Source organism: Agelaius phoeniceus, chromosome 13 (assembly GCF_051311805.1).
Source record: "Agelaius phoeniceus isolate bAgePho1 chromosome 13, bAgePho1.hap1, whole genome shotgun sequence".
NCBI classification, from domain to species: domain Eukaryota; kingdom Metazoa; phylum Chordata; class Aves; order Passeriformes; family Icteridae; genus Agelaius; species Agelaius phoeniceus.
The window spans coordinates 15627165-15649197 of NC_135277.1; the positions used below are offsets into that span (position 1 = coordinate 15627165).

Genomic DNA, 22033 nt, shown 5'->3' on the forward strand with positions numbered 1-22033 from the left:
TGAGACCAGCCTCACTGTCTTTGTAGCAATAACTACTACAGCTGTATTTCCTTTAAAAGTTTCTTCTGCATGCATGCAGAAACATTTTCCTATTCCTGGATGTGCTCTCTTTGTCAGCAGGATTCCTTACTAACATTGCATGGAAGTAGGAAATGAAAAATTGGCACTGTCTTCCCTTCCACAAATGAGAGTAGGAGGGAATGTGGTGATAAATTTAATGGCAGATTTCATTAACTGATGATGCTCTGTCCCCACAGGTACTGGTATATGTTTATACTTCATGTACAACATTCAAGGACTAAGGCTGTGATTCTGTATTGTTTTAATCCAGTCTAAACCCAGACTGCTGATCTGCCCTTGCAGAAATGTGAAGCCCACCAGCTACTCATGTCCCTTGTATAAGCACTAACATTTAAGAATCCGCAGTGAGGTTCAGGAAACGGATGTGTTTGAAAATAAAGACATTTTCACAGTTAGCTCCTTGAGGTTACTGAAGAAGTTGTGACAGCAGCAGAAGAAAATGGGGGTTTAATTCTTCTATTAAGGCAGACTAAGACTTACCCCTGTAGACAGCAGTAGTTTTAAAATCAGCTGCCCATCAACCAATGAAAACCAAAAGTGCTGTGTTCAGAAAAAAGCTCACAACACAGTTTTGTCCCCACAGCCTACTTTTGATTGATGATAACTTTCATTTTACTACTTTGGGTCTTTTACATGGCAAAAAGTAGTTCAGAGTCTGTTCCCACTTCTCAAGGGTGAAGCATCCCAGAGTCAGCAAGGATGACGCTGTGGGAATTTGCTGGATATAGTTTGGGATGTCTCTTACAACAGAGCCTCCTGCTCTACCTGAATAGATTCAAAAAAAGAGATTTCGAAGCTTACACCCTGCAGCAACCATTTAAATTCACTATTGAGCTTTGGGAGGGAGTCAGACTGTAGCCAAGGTCACCAGTGGGTGTGTTAAAACACAGAGCAGCCCTTGCTTGGCCTGGTGTACATTCATCTCCAGCATTAAATGTAGTGACAACACATTACAGCTGGCTGAGCTGCCCTTTTAACAGGAACTCTGCACTGAAGGAAAGCTGAAAACAAAAGATAAAAGCTTGCAATGGCTCATTGATTAGAAATAAGGAGAGGCCTTAAAGTGGCCTTTAGAAATGAATAAACATCTTCCCAGTTTGGGTCCCACAGCAATAGTCACTTGATTTATGCTGTAAGGGGGAAACATTTTTATTCAGCAATAGATATCCTATTTATTCCTGAGTAAAAGGGATGCATTCAAAGACTTGTACATTACACTCAAGACCATCTCAAGGAGTAAATTCTAGATTGCTCAGCAGCGTTCTGCACTGTCAGAAAAAAAAATAGCAAATGGCTTAACTAGAGCAATGAAAGCAGGCAGTGAGTGCTGATGGACAGTCCCACCATGGGTTCCCAGGAGCCATGGCATGACCTGACTATACACTCCTTGTACAGGATGGAACAACCTGTGCCTGCAGCAAGACCAGAAGTGCACAGCTGCTGCTCAGTTGTACTTTTGGTTATTCACTCTGGAGTCCCATACTGTTGTTATCAGATTTCTAAAGTCCATACCTCCTTGGCGTATTCTTACGGCTGCAGATCTTCACAGCACAGACTCCTTCTGCTGCATGTTGTTCTTTCTCAGTTCAGTGCTCCTCCAAGGCTCTCCCTGACTGGCTACCCCACCCCCTTTTATCCCAGTTATCTTCATTGGTCACAGCTGCAGCCCAATTAAGGACATCACAGCTGCAGCCCATCAAGGACAACCGGGACCTCCTGGGCAAAGCCTCTATACAGATATTCAGGTACAATACATTTCCTCTACTATAATTCACCACAATCAGAGCTATAGGCTCCTGTCCAGATGCCAGAGCTGAATGGAACAGCTGGAGAAGGACTTTGTGTAATACACAGAGAAGAATTCACCACTCCAGAGACCAGCAGGAGAATTGACAAGTCAACATAAAGCCCTGGAAAGAGCCAGGTCTCATCAATCAGCCCTTCCAAGCACCTGAGATGGCTGGAAGTAAAAGAAGCAGCAGCATTGAAGATGAGACCGCACAGAAAGCAGGACAGAATGCACTGATGGGAACTGATTTACAACCCTTGCTACAGAGGCTGTAGCCCTGTACTGATGCAAATCAGTGAACTGCACGTGCTCTCTTGTCCTGCAGTCCTTTAATGGACAGCTGGGGAACAGAGCCAGACAGACCAAAACCTGCAGGTCTGCCACACAGGGAGAAAAAGTTACTCTAGCTCAAAAAGAAGGAGGTTCTTTAATCTGGGGCCTTCAGGGCAACTGATATAGCACTTGGAGGGTCTCAGATTTATGCCATACTTGCACAAACTGTTTTTGCAACAATAAATGTTAAATGTTACACATGGTAATGGAGGCATAAATCCCTGTGCTGCACCAATTCCTCAGTGAATTGTTGCTTCCAAAGATTGCAAGAGGTCAGAACAGTCTATTAGAGAAGGTGGTATACCATGTGAAGCTGAAACCAAAACGACAGGAAACATGATACAAGGAAATTCAGTCAGAAACTGAAACCACAACTCACTGAATTGCCACAGTTTGACAAACAGATAAAGAACAAAGGACAGTGAGAAACACAAGCAGAAAGAGTTGAAAGTTGAAGGAATTCTGTTACTGATATGCATTTCCCCTTTTATGATTTCCAGTTGAAGTTATTTTCATTGTATCAATAAAATAGAATAACTGGGCACTGAAATCAGATTTATAAGAAGGCAGCATAGTAAGATGAGAAAAAGTGGATAGATGAGTCTTCTGCTAGGTTTTAGTTAGCATGTATTTATTCATCCTTGCAATGCAAAATGAAGCAGCACAAATTAATTTAAGAGAATAGTACAAAAATATCCTCCCAAATAATCTAGAGTAAAATTAAAAAGAAATTGTGAGAAATGTTTTTGGCAGACAATTTATAATACATTTATTCTAAATCCAGTTATAGTTATGAAAACTCTGACTTCCAATATATGTACCCCACTGTTCCCAGACCCACATGATGCATAGTGAGTATAGATAAGAACACTTTATAAAGTTTTTCCTTCCTTGAAGTGCCACTCAAACCCCTGCTCACAGGCATCTTTCTGCTGGTGATTCCAAGAATCACAGAGTGACTGAGATTGTGAGGAACTCCTGAGATGAATTGGTGCAACCTCCTGCCCAGCAAGGGCACCTGGAGCAGGCTGCCACATCCAGATGGCTTTGGAGGATCTGCAAGGCTGGAGAGTCCAAAACTTGTCTGGGCAGCCTGTTCCAGTGCTTGGTCACCCTCCCAGTGCTTTCCTGGGTTCAGCCAGAACCTCCTGTGTTTCTGTCTGTACCCACTGCCCCTTTTCCTCTGTCTCCTTCACAGCCTCCAGATCTCAGCTCTCTCAGCCTTTCCTCCTATGAGAGAGTCCTCAGTCCCCTATCCATCCCAATGGCCCTTTGCCAGGTGCTGGAGCAGCTGCACTGGGGAGCCCAGAACTGGACACACTACAGCAGCACTCTGGACTCCATGCAGATCAACACTGACAGGGATTCTCTCCTCTCAATCTGACTTAAATATAATACAGGAAAATTTTATGGTACAGAAATGCAGGGACTGCCTAAAGTACTTTTTTTTTTTTCATTCATAGAAGATTCAGAAACATTTTTAACAACAAGAATGGTAACATAATTATCAAGAAGATCAAGAGTAGCTTCAGGATATGTTCTTTGTGTGAAGATTCCTAAGGGTATAGAGCTACTAATTTCATTCTTTTGGCTGATGCCTTTTCCTCCAAAGCTGACAATAGGGCAATTCCCCTTTCTGCAAATAAAACTTCAAACTCTTCAAAAGAAAACCAGGAGTTGTTTTCTAACTCCTCCCTCCATTTGTGTAGCAACTTGCTCCACAGCAAGCTGCCTCCCAAGCAGTTTGCTGCATTTGCTCCCTTATAAGGAAGCTTTCCAGACACTTGAAGGGGCCACTGCTTAATTCTCTAGCAGATTTCAGATTTAAAATCCAACATTCAGCTGGATTGGCTAGAAGGGCTCCTGCCACCTCCCCTTTCACCCATCAAGAACACGCCATGAAACAGGCAGAGAGGAGAAGGCAACAGGAGAACTATTTTTCTGCTACCAAAAGGTTCAAAGGTTTGCTGATGTCTCAAATGGTGCCAGCTTGGTCATTTAGTGCCATATTCCCCTGGCAGTTGTCTAACTAGGTAAAGTTACTCTCAAGTAACACAACTTGAATTGACAATTTCTATGCTTTTTGGCTAGGACAGACATCCAAAACACCTGCATCTGAGTGCTTGTATGGGTGCCAAACTGCACCAGTCTACAGGGAGAAGCAGAAACAGATGGGTGATGAACAGTTAAGCATTATTGCTAGAGTGAAAGCTTGTCTGCCAGAAAATCAGCTTTGTAAAACTGACAAAGAGAAATAATGCCTTATGAGAGACAACTCAACCATTTGTTCCCACTTACAATCACAAGAGAGGCACATTATACAAACAGATTCATTGCTATAACTAAAGTGGTTTTTCCAACTTTTCTTCACATCATTTTTTTTTTCTTTTTATTCCTGTTCCTCTCTACAGGATGTTTTCCAGGATAACAAATCTTTTTTAAATTGTGATGCCCAAAACTGGACAGTCCATTCCTACTGAGGTCACAGTACTGCTAACTGGAATTCTCCCATTTTATAAACACTGCTGAGGCCAATACATTTTAGAAATGCATTTCTCTGTTTTTGCAAGAGCATTGTGGGGCTGGTGTTGTTAAAATGATGCTCACTTTGCTCAGATCACAACTCCCCAGCCCATTATTTTGATACACTCCATTCTGCACTTGCCAATTTTTTCTCAGTTCTTAGGACTTGAGTGTGTGAATTTTCTTTTGCTCACTTTGACTCCAGTAATTTCTCCAACATACTGAGTGCTGTTGAAAAAGCTCATCTCGATCTTCATAGCATCTGCAACTCACCTCACCTCAATGTTTCTTACCATTCTCACCAATTTTCTATATTCAGGAGTATTTTGACCAAGAGTTCAGTGCACTTACACAAGTAGAAAAGGACGACTACAAATTGGAATATGTAGAAGTCTTTACCAAAACAAAGACATGTTGCAGCTACTCTTTTCTCTGACTTACAAAAGCAGATACTCACAGGAAGATTTGCTTTTAACAAATCTGCAGTGGCCACCTCTGAGCATGTATTAAGTTCTAGGCACTTACAGATTGATTGTCTACCAGTGTGTTCTGGCATCTCTCCATGCAGAAAAGTTGTGTCCTGAAGCTACACACAGTGGTCTAAATTTCCATATTCTTCTTAAGAAAACTGGGGCATGTTTTCAAAGCCCTAACACCACCAAAGCAACCAGTAACAGCTCTAAAAATTTGTCAGCTGTTCTATTAATATTTTAGATAATGTTTTGAGTCAGTGATAACATAAATATGTCTACAATAACCAACATTCTTTAATATGTTCTTGCCCTGGGCCCATGACTGAATGCTCATAGCTGTGATCAGCACTTCCAAAAATTAACCATCTTTAATCAAGACTTAGGAGGGTATTTAGGTTTTCTGGTGATAAACAGCTACCAAACAGCAATAGTGAGCTATGGTTTCTATTTTTCTCTTTCACCAGGCACACTTGCCTCTGCTGCAGTCTTACTTTATATTTTTTCCTAGATCCATTTTCAGCATTTTGTGTTAAACTTTTCTTCACTTTAAATTAATAAGTTATACTATTTTCTAATAATTTGCACATTATCCACAGTCAGATTACTAATCAAAAAATGTGTCTTCAACCCCTCTGACCACATCCTGTATTTATGGTGACTTGAGCTGCTGTTGACACCAAAGCCTTGCACTCTAAAGTCAGTATGTAAGTCAATCTAACAGATTACTGGTAGGGAAATGTTCTCTTCATTTTCAGTTGCATTTGCTTGCTGTGTCTCTCATGCCAGCTTTGGCTCTCATCTGATCCTTCAGAGAGCTGATTCAGCTTATTAAACCAGCAGAAAATAGATTTACTGCTGTTTGGGGTTTTGGTGGGCTACTTTCCCTGTAGGGACAGATAAAAACACTTAGCCCATTTCACCTAATTGCAGTCTCACGCTGGTTTACATCAGTTTATAGCAATCTAAATTGAAGCTGCCACATTCATTCCTTCATCCCCACCTACACAACAGTCATTAACAGCCATGCAAATGGATGGTGAGACAGACAGGGCTTTCTTTTTTTTCTTTTTGTAAGGATGCTCCTTGTTGGATCATCTCACTGAAGTCGGCAGCTGCACAAGGAATGCAGTTCAGCCTAAAGAGGACTCAACCTGCATTTCCTCCATATCAGCCCTGTGAGCATCCTGCAGGTAAATAAGTGCCCAGCAGTACCTGGGCACTTAAATCAGCCAGTACCTGGCTGCTTAAATCAATAAGTACTAATTAACCAGGGAGTCATAACCCATTTTATTCCTGCTCACTAAAACGTCACCTCAGACATGTAGAAACCCCTCTGGATTCTACACTGATTGCATGATGTGCCCTCACTGGTATCACTGAGCAGAAAAGCAGCAAATCCCTTTCATACAAGTCACTGGCTCAACCCTAAAACAGTCTATGATACTCACTTTAAGCTAATCACCACCTTATGACAATTATACATTATAAGTGTATCCTAAATCCAATCCTACTCTACTCTATACAATTAATTCCTGCAGAATAACAGGCTTTATCTGGTTTCCTCACAAGTCAGATAAAAACACTTAGCCCCTTCCGCATGGATCACAAAGGAGAAATTTAAAAGAGTTTACTTACCGAAGGATTTCCTTCCGAGTGAAGAATGTGCAGTCCTGTTAAAGAAACAAAATATGTCATTGTACTACAGAAATCTTGAAAACAACTGCAAAGAGTTGTTTCTCAACCCTTTGGAAGGAAACTCAGATCTGACAGAGAAACATTAAAGATGCCATTTGGGTGCCATCTACATTTGACTCAGAAAGGAATAAACAGTATAAAATAGCAGAAATATTTCAAGGATAGGCCTATCAGTAAAAAGAAAGATAGTGATAGTGTGATAGTTCAGGAGGAAAAACCAGGTTGCTGAGATATTTCTCCAATGTGGAATGACCAGACCAGAAACAATAAAATCTAAAATAGAAGGTATATGCCAAAAGTATTCATTAAAAGAATATGGAAAACTACAAATAACAATCTGTTGTTGATGACAAAAACTGTCTTCTTACTTTAAGTATCCCCCTGCTGGAGACAACTGGAGACAATTCTTTATTTTAATAATAAAATTATGTGGTTATTTATCAGTTATTAACCCTTTTTGCTAACAATCAGCTTGCATTGTGGTCACTTTGCTGAAGGCTGCAAACTCCTCTCTTTTAGGAGCATGGATAAACGCATAGCCCCTGCCCTGAACAGCAGCAAACCATTCAGCTCTCCCTGTGCTATCACAGAACTAGAAATAACTAAAATGCAAAACTAGAGCTTGCTGGACTTGAGAGAAGAGCATACAAGCATTCACTTGCATTCTAAATGGCTCTGTGATGTGACTGAATTGACATTGGTTTAATTCATTCAATAAATACCACTTCTATACTAGAATTCCAACACTTCACCAAAGAACCAGAATATCAGCAGTGGCAGAGTTTGCATTTCATGTCTTTCTACTTCAGTCACAAAAAAAAATATAACTTCAGGTGCTGTGAGGAAACAATAATCAGTCCCATCCCATTCAAAAACAATCCCTTAATCTCCACTCTTACCTAGTATGCATTTAATGGAAATTCTGCCCTGCATCCAAGACTAGGAACACTAGTGGTAATGAAATATTTGATAATCAGTTGAGAACACCATTCATCCATCGATTCAGAGAATATGTAACTTGATCTTTAAGCCAGCTCTTGAGGGTGTATATATAGGGGACAAGCACCAACACAGAAAATTCCTCCTGATTACCCACCTCTCTCACAGGCCCATGTGATGTGGCAGGGCATTTGCCTAACCATTCAGCTCTTTGTAATTTCCCCCCTTTAATGGAAAGATATTTAGAATATATCATCTTTGAAAATCAGCTTGGGACAAGACAACAGTATCAGACTTGATAAGTCATCCCTAAAGGGTACATACAGGTACTTTGTCTCTACAAGTCCTGCTCTTCAGTCAACCAGGGAAAAAGTATTTCTTTCTCAAGCTGAGACTCACTGGGGCTAAGTGGCTGCTTCTTCCAAGGAGGGGAGAAGCAAAGGATCCCTGCTGGCAGAAGCAAACAGCCCGTCTCGGGTGTCCAGGAACGCGATCGCTCCCGCAGGTATCAATTATTGACCTGCCTTGCTCTCCTCCATACGAGGTGCCCAGAGCAGCAGCTTTCCTCCAGTGGATTGTGCAGTTACAAAGCCCAGGAGGAAGCACCTTGGGAGCTGCTGACACTGATGTCACATTGTCTGCAGCTGCACAAAGTGACATTGGAGCCAGCTGCTCAAGTCTTCCTTAATTCCACACAATCAACACAGTCAAACTGTCACTTAAGGATGCTTCATTTACTAAGAAAGGGCAGGTGTAATCTCACAAATAACTGTAATGCCCTCAGCAGCAATCATCTGTAATTCTACAGGCTGGGGGAAAAAGCAGCCACTTAACTAGAAAGCTGACAGGAAAGCCATATACAAATGGAGACAAATATTAAAAGGAAAAGTTACCCTTTACCTTGCAGAAGTCCTGCAAAAATGCTATTGGAAGACAAATGAGGTCAGATAATGAACCATTTTTGCTGACAGTCCACACATTTTTTATATTTTATTCTGAGTTGCATCATGATGTTGACAATAAACACTGCTGCCTGCCTGTTTTTTGATCAACAAGTTTTTTACTAATGTAACCTAAACCTAAATCCCCAGAGGTTTTGCTACTGAAACCCTCTATAGCAGAAGCAGTTGCAACTATCTATCTGACCACTGTTACTGACAGCTCTATTTCTATTACACCTGCCAATTGCATGGAATTGTCAGGGATGAAGGTTGCAAAAAAAATTTAAGAATGGTCTCACTCTTAAGAGAGATCTTAAAGCTACTCAGGTCAAAGCACCACAGACTCACTGTGACCTGGCCTATAGTCTTGATCCACCAGATGATACCAGCTATGAAACAATTTACCATAAAAAAGCCAAATGCAAGTGCAAAACCACAGCTCCATGTGACCTCTGATAGGGCAGTCCAGCCATCCCTCTTGCTTCCCCCACCCTTTTATTTCTGCCTGTTCCTTTATGCAGACTTCACCTTGATGAACAGAATAACTGCATCAGAGAACTCTGAAGGAAGGAACTAATGTGTTTGCAAATGAACCTAGCAATCATGGACACATTTTCAGCTTGGATCATTTTCTTCTAGTGACTTAGAATACAGTGTTGGCAGTGCTGGTACAAGAGACAAAGGTGAAACAAGTATCTATTGATGGCAGAAAAGGGGTGCAGGACTGGGCTAATTTTCCTTTTTTTGAAATCACAGCCCTCAGTTGGATTAAAATCATGATGGAAAAAAGGTCTAAATAACATAATTACATTTTGTAGTTGCTGGAACTTCAGCAATTTAATTCCAATTTAATTAAAGACTTTTGGCCAAAGAAACACGGAGGTGAATCATCCAATTTTCTTCTGGCTACTTCATTCATACAGAAAAATACATAATGAAGGACAATAAATAGTAAATTAACATGTTAAATTCACTCTCTCATAAGGAAAGGTGAAGTTGGCTCTGGAAAGCATTTGTCATTTATGCACATGATAACTTCGATTTTCCTGCAAGCCAGAGATATCACAGAACACATTTGCTATTTTGTGGATTGTATTTGAGTTTACTAAGAGCACAAAAAGCAACCTGTCTGTTCTGTCTGGACACTAAGATGTCTGGGAGTCCTGCTAGAAAAGCAGAAACTGACTACAAAACAAATATTACCAGAGTTTTCATCATTCTTATCAGTTCAACATTACGGCAAGAATTTATCCTGGGAATTATTGCCTTCATTTCTAGTGCTTCACAATGGCCTGAAAAACTTCTGCTAACAGCAGGCCCTCAGGGGCTTTAGCTTCTTGAGAACAGAGGCTTTGCCTTGACAGTTCACTGATTCCAGCCCCTGAGAACAAACATGCAACTTTTCCAAGATCAACTCTCCTGCTCAGTCTGTCCTCATGCCCTTAATAATCCAGTAAATTACAAGTCCAACATGGGATCACTGATGGTTGTTTGGAGGTAAGATACCACTAAAACCAATCTGCAATTATCTACTTAGCATCTTGTGACAATGTGAATAAAACCAAGCAAACAGAAAATAAATTTCCCATTGATTTCCATGAGATCACGATCTTGTATAATGGGACTTGATTCTCAGATTTAGCATTTAGATGGCTTAACTACTTCTTAAAATACTTTGCAGATAGAAAAGGCAGACAGCTGGTGTATTTAGGTTCCATGGGTAGCTTGGCTCATGGCTGGTAATTGGACTTTCTGCAAGTCACTCAGCATTGCTTGTGAAGTGCAGTTAACAGTCTCTGCTCTTAAAACTTCATTTTTATAGCAGAGCAGCATGCACATGCTGTCAGTTTTATTCTTTTATTTCCTATGTCAGATGAATGCAGATTTATGACAGAACAGACTGAAATATGGTGGTCCACCACCTTGTCCAGTCATCTGCAGGACTTGACTGCAAACTCCTTGGTTGGTTCTGCTTTGTATTGAGTTCTACAGTGATTTGAACAAAGCAAAAAAGGAGAGAGAGATGCTCTGACAATGCTGCTACTTAGCTGTCTGTAGAGTGTCCATCCAGCACACCAGGAGGGGTGGCTCCACTCAGCCCATGCCAGTTCTGAGAGCAGCACACAGCTCATGAATGGCAGCAGAGTCCAGTGAATGGGAGTTCCCAATCACCACTCCCAGAAACAAGTACTGTGCATAAAGTACAGCTCTGGAACAAAGCTAACCTCAGGGCAGGATGCAAAACATTCCTCTACAGAACAAATCTGGAGAAATGAACTACAGAATGGAAGAATAGAAATCTACAAATATGCTGTGAAATAGTATTTCTGAAAGCCATTAAATGCATATTTCTCTTCTAAGAAAATATATATTCTGCTTTGTATATGTATAGTTTCATAAGGTCAGGTTTACTTTGATCCTGGAACAGCTTAATTGGGAACTTTTATAAATACAAAAATAATATTAATCAGTCTTATAAAATCACTGCAAATTTAAAAAACCCAGCTTCAAAGATAATGCAGACACTGTAGAGCATAGCTATCTGAGAGAGCAGCTCTTAAAAAAATGCTGGCTATTAGATACTGCAGCACCTTAAAAGGTAATAGTTAAAGCAAATTACTTAAGAGGTTTCATTTTTAAAATTGCAAATGACATTTTGTACTGTGCCAAAGTACAAAATGTGTGTAAGAGCATTTAATCAAAGCATCATCAAAATATCATCCTGTGAAGCAACCAAGAATCTGGTAGCAGACAGAACAAATGAACTCTTATATAAGATCTATTATTAACTGTTCTAGCAATGTTTTACAAATGCAATACTTTTGTTCTACATTCCACACGACTGAGACTGGCACGGAGTTGTGCAAGACTGAGTCTGCAAGATATTTATGTATTTTCATCACTGTTAGTGTATATAGAGTTAACAGAGTCAATGAGTTAAAAATGCTGTTTGCCTCAGAACACCAATGAAAATTTTACCACACAGCTCATCCTTACTTGTTATCATATATACTTCACAATTACACTCCAACCAACCAAAACACCCACTGAGTTCCAGAAGGAAAAAATCTGCATCTGTAAGAACCTGTTTACATATTCATATGGCAACAGGGGAGTAAAAACAAGTCAGACATTAGCAAGGACTGAAAAAAAGCAAACTGCCAACAAAAGTAATTTTGCTCCATCTACAGATGCACCAAATGGTAACATGAAACAAGAACCTGAGCAAAGGATATTTTCACAAAAAACTTGCTCCATTATTATGCTACTTTTACTTGCACAATAACAGCAATACTGTATCAAATGAAAAATACTTTTTACAGAAGATCCTGGGGAACCTATGAATGCACTTCTTGTATTCTTGCAAAGGATTAATTTTCCAAGACCCTGGATGAAGTCTGGATGGCTTTTTAAAAGACAGCTTGATGAACCTGTTTTACTTTACAAATGGTGTTTCTTGACAGATCATAACATCACTTGTTTAATCTGGTTTTGCATAATGCTCATGAAATATAGTTGAATTGCAGTCTGAGGTCAATTTTGATAAAAGGAAAAAAGTGAGCTCTGTAACAGAGAAATTCTTGTGTAAAAGAAGAAAGTCATTACTTCACTGTACTATATTGTATTGCAATATTGCCTATAAGACTGCCAGACTGCATTAAATAATGCAGAGTAAATAATACCATTAATGAACAAATACAAATGGCTTGCAATAAAACCAGTAATATGCTTTATAATCTTCTGGTTCTAGAAGGGAAATAAAACAAACAAACAAAAGGATCACTGAATTTGTACTGAATTCAGATCTCTTGTTTCAAGTAATCCCAGAAAAGGAAATGAGATTGACTGAACAGTGTAGGAGTTTGTCCACAACCCAAGTACAGTTTCTCTGCATTTCCTACTCAATACAATTGTTTTACAGTTAGAAATGCTGTGCATCGAGGTCAATAAATGGCTCTGAATGAATAAATAAGTTGCTTTACAGCATACTTGTATTTACCATTGCTTCAAGCATCTGTGCACACTCAAAACACCCTAAAATTTCAGTTAATTTTCTTTTCTCAATATGAGACTTGACCTCCAAAATCTGTAGGCAGCTTTTAAAATCTTAATTTTAAAATGTTCTTTTATTGCAATGAAACCCATCTTTCTTGCCTATCAATACTTGCCTTTTCCCTCACCAGACCCTGGTTAGATTTCACATTTTCTGTATTAAAAAAGCCCCATTCACAAAAAAAACCCCAAAAAACTAAAACCCACAGGCAGAACTCTAAGGGCATAAGAATCATAAATGCCCAGTCAAATTCCTTTTCTTAGAAGGCCAGTATTTTAAATGATGTGAATCTCTATGAGCAACCCAGTGCTAGCACAAGCCTAATTTGCAAAACATTTCACTAATCTTCTGAAAATGTAAAGAGTTGCCAACAAGGACACTATCATAATAACAGGTAATATGATCTTAATAGCAGGTGTTAGGACAAGGTGTTAGCCTGGAAAGCTGAAAATTTATTTTCTTTACTTTGCCTCTACCTACTTGAATTTAAAAAACAAACAAACAAACAAACAAACCTACCTGACTGGTTAAGTATTATCGAATTCTATCACAGGTCTCTTGTACAAAGAGTTTCAACTGGCTACCAGTCTTAATGAAGAGCATTTAAAAATTGTCCATTGAGAACACTGAGGTGTAATATCCTGTGGGTGACCACAGATACAATTCTTGGATATAAAGTCAAAAGTTCTGCTAACAACTGGCTTTTCAATATGACAATTTACATGCAAAAAAGGTGCATACATAGGCTTTTCAGAAAGTTTTGGATAAATCAAACAATTTGATTTCTTTTATTTCATTAATATCACACTAATGACCTGAGATTTATGTATGCCAGCTTTTCAAGCAGGTGATTTTTCTGCAGCTTAATCTTCACTCTAAAGCCGAAGCCACTTGCATAGGTTTTACCATACTTTAGGCACATGAACTTCTCACTTTTTCACCTCATAGTGTATTTTATGGAACAAGCACATAAAACACAATGAATTTTTTTAAAATTATAAACATTTTCCACCTGAAACAATATTAGGTGCTATGAGCTCAAAGCAATTTGTACAAAAGACAGAAATAATAGAAGGTACAACCAGATAATACAATGTCCAGAAACAGATTTCAATAAGGAAATTGTAAGTCTAACCATGAGGTGAGTGAGGTTTTGAACAGTTTACCAATAGGAACTGTGAGGAAGTAAAAAAAAAAAAGAACCAAGATATATTTTACAAAAAAGATTGACACTTTTCCTTCTGAATGCTGATACTATGAACACTGTACCACTGTTCATAGTATCACTGGACCACTGTTGTAAGGAGTACAGAACTAACTCACAGACACATAAATTCACAAGAAACTGCTTTAGGGGAAAAAAAAAAAAGACTCAATGATCAATTTATAAAAGCAATTTATATGTAGATGCCTTCCTGGTCACTGGGGTACAGATGTGCACAACAGACTGTTGCAAAGTGGACTGTGGTACACAGTGTTTTACTTTGGTCCATGGTTTAGTGGCCCTGCTAACTCAGCTGCTGGCTCAAGACATGAAAAGCTTGCACAAAAAAAATTATGGAAACATTGCCCCATTCTTCCTTTTGCTATTCTGAAGAAATTCCACACATGAGAAGATGGCAGGTAAGACAGCAAATTCCAAGTCAAACAGCTCCAGGTACAAAGTGCCATCTCCCCCAGGATGGTGTGGAGAGGCAAGAGCTCTCTGTGTGGGTGGCTCCAGCAGTCAGCCCAGGATCTTTTTGTGTAAAAGATTGGAGAGAGATGCAAAACTAATAAATCAGAGGCAAATCACCATCAAAATAATGTCTTTATCTGATTCTTCACAGCATGAGGCTAATGCTCCTTCCTGACAAATTCTGCAAGCTAGGTATTGTCCTGAAACCCGTTATTTTATGGTACTTGCCAAACGTAGTCAAAAATTGTCTAGCTCTACACTAATGAACTGCAAGTCTGCCTGTAACAGAGAAATCCCAAAGGCGACTCAATCCACTGGGCCAAACTCCTGCCAGGCTTTGAGATCAATTACCCAGCATTATGAAAGGCAGGGGCTGCAAAAGCCATTAGAGAGAGGCAATTTCTACATGAAGAGCACTGAATTAGGGATGACATTTCAGCTCTTGCATTTGCCAGTTTATGTCAAGAGGATAACATTAATTACATTTGGATTTTGTTTTGTTTCACTGCAGTTGTGCTCTGTTTTGTGTTCACTTCTATTGTTAGTAGGAAGACTTGTGCTTTACAGATCTTTGATTTCTCTCTCGCTTCTCCAGCAGGGATGCAAAAAAGCTTTTTTGGATCTTGGACTGTTAAGTCTAAGATCATTAATTTAGATTAATACATTACAGACTGCTGGGGAGAAGTGTGACAAAGTGGAAATTAAGAAGGTCCACTGTCACATTTCCTACAATGACAAAAAACCCCACTAGGTATTTATAAAAGCATTTAGTTTATGCCTTACTTTCAGTGTGGCATAACGGTTGAAAGCATTTTATCATTTACACCTGGCCTCACTCCATGGCTCAATATTTACACCTCTGACAAGTCCACGTTAGCAATGACTTGAAATAAAATTAGTGACTAAAATAATAGATTCTACTTCAAATAGTTTTAATCAAATATCACAAAGGTAAAATGTTATTAAGTTACCCAGTCCCTTAAGGGTCAGTATCTGTCCCTTGGTTATCACAAGATAAACTAAATCTTGATTTCCTGTGCTGCTAATTCAATGTCTATCACTTCATGTAGGAGAACAGAGCAATGCAGCCAGCCCTGTCTGCCTCTATTAATAAGGGGTCAGCTGCCTCCTTCTTGAGCACACTTCTACTCAATGCTTTGCTTCACTGTATTTTCAGAAACTTGTTCAAGATGCCCACTGTGCAGACAGCTTCCTGAAATCCATTTCAGTGAGATTTGCAGTGTGATGAAACATGACTAAAAACAGAGGATCCTTTTTTTTTCTTTTTACCCTATTTAAAAGCAGTTTATGCAATGTTAAGTAAATAAAGAAGTACTAAATTACCCCTGACATGAAATGCCCACTTACTTACGATGAGGTAAGAAACTGCTTTCCAGGAGTGGATACAAGTATAGCAACACCTATTCTGGAATTACACTAAGCATATTTCTCTGATTTATCCTTAGGAGAAGTGAATTTAGACAAGATCTATTTCATTCCTTTCTGCTCTATTGTCAGCAAAAGGCATTAGGGAGAGAAGGGCTACACTATTGTCAAGCTAGTCACAATCTTTATTCTGCTTCCTAGTTCAGACACTGAGGATGTGACCATTCTCCCTCTATACAGAGAGGGAATTAAATGAATATATTCAACAACCCAGCCTTAGAATATTACTACAGCTGCTGGAAGGAACAGTAGAATATATACATGCAGGTTAGAAAGAAAGTCTTCAATTATATTGGAAAAAACCACTCCCCAAACCAAACAAAAACCCAAATCATAAACATACGTAGATTAGTCCCTTTCGTCCCCGAATGCAAACCAAGATATCTTACCTGGTAGGCATCTAGCTGTTCATCAGTAAATATTGTTTGCTTATTGCCCATCTTAAATGAGGAATTCTTCCTCTCGGCAAATGCATCCCATTAGAAGTAGCTGGATTCCTCTGTATTGTAGGCATTTAGAGCACGTATACTCCGTGAGCGTGCTGAAAAAATCCCAGAGCCTGCATTGAACTGGTTTGGATTGCACCTGCCCAGTGAGGAAGGACACAGTCTGGGAAATCTTTCCAAAGGCTCGACTGGAGTGTGCCAGGAAGGAAAGTGTTAAAATCACAGGCAGGTGTCGTGCAAAACCAGGGATTCCAATCTGCCCCTTTTCAGATGCTTTTCTAAGAGGCATACGGAGCTTTTATAACCCAAGCCCCGAGCAGCCGCTCCCAGCAGAACGCAGCTCTCCTGCCTCGGGGTCTCGCTCAGGGCGCTCCTCACGGCACCTCCAGGTTTTGGAGCGGCTCTGCGTCAGCCGGTGGCGCTGGCCAGCGCAGCCGTGTTGCCGGGCTCCCCAGCCAGCCTGGGAACAGCGGAGCGCACGGGCAGAGCCCCGGCGGCTCCGAGAGCTGCCCTGCCTGCCCCGGGCTGCCCGGGGAGCGCGGCTGGGCGCAGCCCCACCGAGTCCTCACGGCCCCGCTGCCGCGGGAAACACTCGTGTCTGCCCCGTGCCTAGCGAGGATGGGAGTGCACCCCCAAAGGCACCAAACTGCCGGTTACAGCACTGAGCACAAGGACTCCTTCGCACAGGAACTACATTTTAAAAAGTCAGCAAGATTAAAGTAGTTAAACAGACGCCATCCTCCCTCCTCAGGCTCAAGCAAGCACAGCTGGGAAGGAAAAACCTCTACCACAGCCTAAAGCAACAGCAGAAAGTGCCAGTAGAGGGCTCACGGTGTGTTCTAGCGCACCACAACCCTACTGACGGGAAAGTAAAAAAAATGAAAGAGTATCTATGAGAAGCAGACAGACAAAATCATATTATCTAACATCTGCAGAATGATAAGCTCTTATGACAACAGCAGGAAGAAGTCTGAGTGAGAAAGGATGGCAACGGGAAAGAAGGACCCATTATAAGCTCACTTTCCATTCAGGCACATTGGAACAGAACAGGGTAAAATTTCCAACTTCTCTATTTGTAGTCTGCCAATGGTCATTATTCCCTCATCAAGATAGCAAGTTTAATAAAAACACTCATAGAATTATCGTGTGCTTTTCACTACAGCTTCTAATGATCCTGGCCTGATAGCAGGATTAGATAATAGGAGTTCACTTTACCTTGGCATGTAACAACAAACATTTAAAAGTAATAGTGAAAGCTTGTAGATACAAGTAAAATATTGTATACATACTAAAAACATCCTATGAATTGTGTTGGATATGTAGTAAAAACATTCTAAAAAGTGCTGAACCACAGACTGTTGTAAGAGATGGCTTATTCAAATTATAAGATTTAGAAATGCAGGTTTGATTAGCTGCAAACCAGCACTGCCCTGAGCTACAAAAATTACAAGGTATATCCCATATACAAAATAAATGCCTTGGGATGAGGATGTAGGCAATAAGACTTATTAGCAATAAGCAAACATCAGATTTGTAACATCAAAGAATGCATTCTAGCAATAGAGCATATTGCAGCAGAGTTTCAAAATAAGAGGGAAGAAGCTACAGTAGTAAGGAAAATAAAACAGAATGATTTACCATCAGACCAAGACAGCAGCAATCATCTGTTCAAATACCAGACAGTTGTACTGACTGTCACCTGGCAAAACCAATCTCTGTTTTCCCAGCCACCAGTGCTTTTTTTCTCTTTTTCCCTGGTGTGTAGTGGCATTGGATTCCTATTCTGTTCCAAAAAGTTCTCCACAGGTAAGTCAGAATATTAAAAATTATTTTTAAAAATCTGCAAAATATGGTATTTCAATTTTTTTAAATTAAAAAAACCCAATATATAAGGGCCCTATGAGACTAAGAACTTGCACTGTTCTGAAAGTTCTTACCTGTCCTGAACTCTGAATGAGCTCCATCATTGGCTTTAGTGGTTATACATATAATTAAGCATGGTTAATATCTCTGATCTGGTGCTACTAAAATGCAAGAGATAACAGCTGCTCTCAATCAGACCAGGCCAATACTTAGGCAAGTGATTTGCATGAAATGGCATTCCATTCACAGCCACCTACTTCAAGCTGCCCATCTATGCAAATCAGATTAAGTATAAATGGCCAAATTACCTCTAATGTCATTATACAGAAGTTAATCATCAGCAGGGGTGGATATGGCTCCGTATCTTTTCATCTTGTGATTCTTTGTGCTTAACAACATTCCTACAGTGAAAAGCTGACATCCTATCTCTTTGGTTTTCACCTGGTTTTATATCCCTGGCTGCTTCCCCTGTACCCTAGATGCCAAACACATCAGAAAGTCTCTATCTTTTGGATCAAAATAACAGCAGTAAAATAGCAGCAGAGCTTAATGGAAAGCATTAACCAGGTAAGGCTTACTTGTGGTTCCAGTGTAGGCCAGAGGATTCAGATAGCAGTGTTAACCAGCTAGCTCTTCTCAAGCCTATCACAGAGCTAACTACATCTCAATGCACAATTACCTTGCTGTGCCAATTGGGTAACATTTAAAGACAGTACAATACACAAAGTCTTTTTCACTCCTATTTGTTTGTACGTGTCAAAGTTCAGATGATCTTCCAGTTTACTCTTCTGGACTTTTTCTATCTGTTCCTATTTATCAAAGATTAGCTTATTTGCCAGTTGGGTGTTAACCAAACTTACTGCCAGCATGTTGCTGCAACAAATCTAATGTTTTCAATGTGCACAGCAAGAACTGACCTTAAATACTACCAGCAGCACTACATTTCACTATATTTCAGTTTTTAAAAAACTGTTTGCCAAATTGAGTGGTTTTAAGCTATTAGAAATAGATAACAAACATCTTGCAATAGGTTGCAGATAAAGTTTTGTAAGGGGGACAGCATATCTAGAATAGTCTTGCCATGTTACTGCCCACTGTACCAGACACAATGGTTAAATAGCCCCTGCTCATTTGCTTTAGAAGTTTAAATCCCAGAGCAGGGAATACACTGTTACTCACACACCCCAGTGTAGATCTGGACAGCAAGATGTGTAGTATTGTCAGTGTAGTATTGCCAGCTGCCATGGCCTCAGCTGACCACAGCTGCAGGAGTTTGCTTCCACAGCCACAGCTCAGGCAGTGGGACGTGCCAGGCTGGCAGCTCCACACAGCCTTTGGGGCAAATTTCTCTGCTCTGGAGCCCTGGCTGTCACAACAGGTGACTGATCTGATTTATTAGAGAGGTGTAAGTTCAATGGCCTCCAACAGACAGGTCAGAGTACCTTAAGTTGCCTCTGTAAATTATGCAGTGAGAATGCAAAGGTGGTTTAAGTATAAACTCCAATCCTTCACCAAAGGAGGCTCAAGCTGCTCTGAACAGACCACTTTACCACAAGAGGATCCACACAGAGTTTTAACAATCACGTTGCATATCTGCTGCTTTCACATATTGGTTTGCTACAGCTTTTAGAAGGGGAGAAAGGAACCTAAGAAATTTCATGCCCATTACACCAAGTATTCCAACAACTTCCCTCTCACACAGATGTTTCCGTGCAGAATAACTGTTCATAAAGAACAGTTACTCTGTTAGCAAAAACAACAGTTTTGATTCAGAGGGGCTGCCTGTACATTTATGCTGTTGTTACTTTGCACAAGTCCCTAGGGCCCAATGCAGGTGTGAGTAACCATGATCACTACGTGCAATGGGAGAAGTTCTATTCTCCACTGATGCTGTAAAAATCCCCCCTGCGTTTTTGGGATTTGTTTTATTACTGGAAAGCTATTCAAAATTCTGTTTGCATAAAATAAAGAAAATATAGTAACACTCACCTTATACAGCTGCTGTGGAGCTAAAAAAAGAAAGTTCCTTAAAGATGCTACAGAGCCAGAAAACAATACAACTGCACGAACTATAAATAAAAAGTGAACTGTAAATACACAGTTATGAAAACCTAAAATATGTGTAAAATGACAGTTTTTGCTACTGCAATGGGTTAAAAAGTTGCTTTTCCAACACATGGTGGATGGGAGGATGATCAGAGCTCTGTCTGAGGAATGAATAAACAGCTTGAGAAACAGGCAAAACTCACGTCTCTCAAACCAGGGAAAGCTGCCGACTTTGCTATGAGGAGCAGGAACTTTCTAGGGAGTTTTAGTGCTAAAGAAAATAAACAAAAGGGAAAACCTTGTGTGAAAATGTGTTGGTTTTACGATCTTATCTATCTAGCTTAAAACTACCCCTCGTTAGAAAAGAGAGGTTTCTGAGTGCGTTTTGTTAAGCCTAATTTATCCATAATAAATAGAAATTACCTTTGTTTTTTTTTAAGGTATTTTATGCAAGACAGTGTCTTGCCTCAGGGACAAAATAATAATAAATGAAATGGTTGCCTTAGCAGGCTAAATGTAATATAATGAATTTCCCCATAGGGAGTGACAATATAGTGATCACTAGGGGAAAGACAGTATTGTTGTCTCCTCACAGGCATTATTTTCATAAGCAAAATAACTACTCATGGGTTTATTATTGCCTCGTGCATCCCTTCTCGGAACAGATCCAAACCAGCCACTGTTAACGCCTTATTACTGTAGCATTATTATAGTAACACCCACAAGACACAGACAAATGGGTGTTGAAAATGTGTAAAAGAATTCTCCACAATATCGCCCCTTCCCCCACTTTTCAATCCAAGTGCAACTTAACAATGTAGATGCAGATACAGTCACAAACACAAGAATGCAACATGAATATATCTGTTCGCTATGTATATAGTTACCAATACTGAGCTAAGTAACTGGAAAGGCTGCTAATAATCTTCTAATTCTATCACCAAAAATTGGTACGAAATTAGTCTGAGACAAACCTCAAATTTTAATGTTGCCGAGTTTAAAAAGGTAGACGTTTTTAAAAGCGGCCATTCCCAGAGGTACGAGCTCAAACTGCCTTACTAGAATTCTAGCCTTAGTTCTAGCTCGGTGCTTTGCTCTCCAGAAGGCCGCGGCTCTCCCGCCGCCCCCAGCGCGAGTGCCCGGCCCATGCGCCGCCCCGGGCGGGCCGGTCCCGCGGCTCCGTGAGGCGCCTCAGGGCCCCCGCCGCTCCTCCAACTGACACAGAATCAGCTTTTAAAAATAACGAAACAAATTGTTATTATTATTAACCTCAGAAATGAGGGCAAAAAGAAGTCTTAAATTGTCGCGATTTCAACAGCTTTGTTTTTAACACTTTAAGTACATGGGCCTAGGAGGCTTCTGAAAAATCTGGCGTCTTTCTTAACAACTTTTTTCCCATAAACGACCAGCATCCTCCGGCGGCACCAGGCCGTCCGCCTCGACGCCTCCCGCACCGGCAGCCCCCCGGCAGCACCTCCACCGGGCCGGGGGATAAGGGCCGGGGAGGTGGCTCGGACCGCCTCAGGGGGCCGCGGGCAGGAGCCGAGGGGCCGGAGAGGAGGCTCGGACCACCTCAGGCAGCGGCGGGCGAGAGCCGAGGGGCCGGAGAGGAGGCTCGGACCGCCTCAGGCAGCGGCGGGCGAGAGCCGAGGGGCCGGAGAGGAGGCTCGGACCGCCTCAGGCAGCGGTGGGCGAGAGCCGAGGGGCCGGAGAGGAGGCTCGGACC

The 22033-nt window shown here is 40.6% G+C and overlaps 1 protein-coding gene across 7 annotated transcripts in view; it reads right to left on the reverse strand.

The window, feature by feature from the left end:
* Positions 1-21959, reverse strand: part of CIB2 (calcium and integrin binding family member 2) — a 40066-nt gene extending 18107 nt beyond the window's left edge. Inside the window, exons 1-3 of one of the 7 annotated variants that reach the window (XM_077185680.1) lie at positions 21282-21959; positions 20251-20270; positions 6835-6869 (exon numbers count right to left, since the gene is read on the reverse strand). Coding sequence is in view for 3 of the 7 variants with exons in the window: in XM_054642230.2 (XP_054498205.1) it covers positions 6835-6869; positions 16342-16392 (86 nt within the window). In the remaining 4 variants the exon portion in view is untranslated. Of the gene's footprint in view, positions 1-6834; positions 6870-16341; positions 17432-20250; positions 20331-20510; positions 20579-21281 lie in introns of those variants that run through there. The other 6 variants (XM_077185679.1, XM_077185681.1, XM_077185678.1 and 3 more) reach the window with 6 other exon arrangements.
* Positions 21960-22033: the final 74 nt, after the last annotated feature.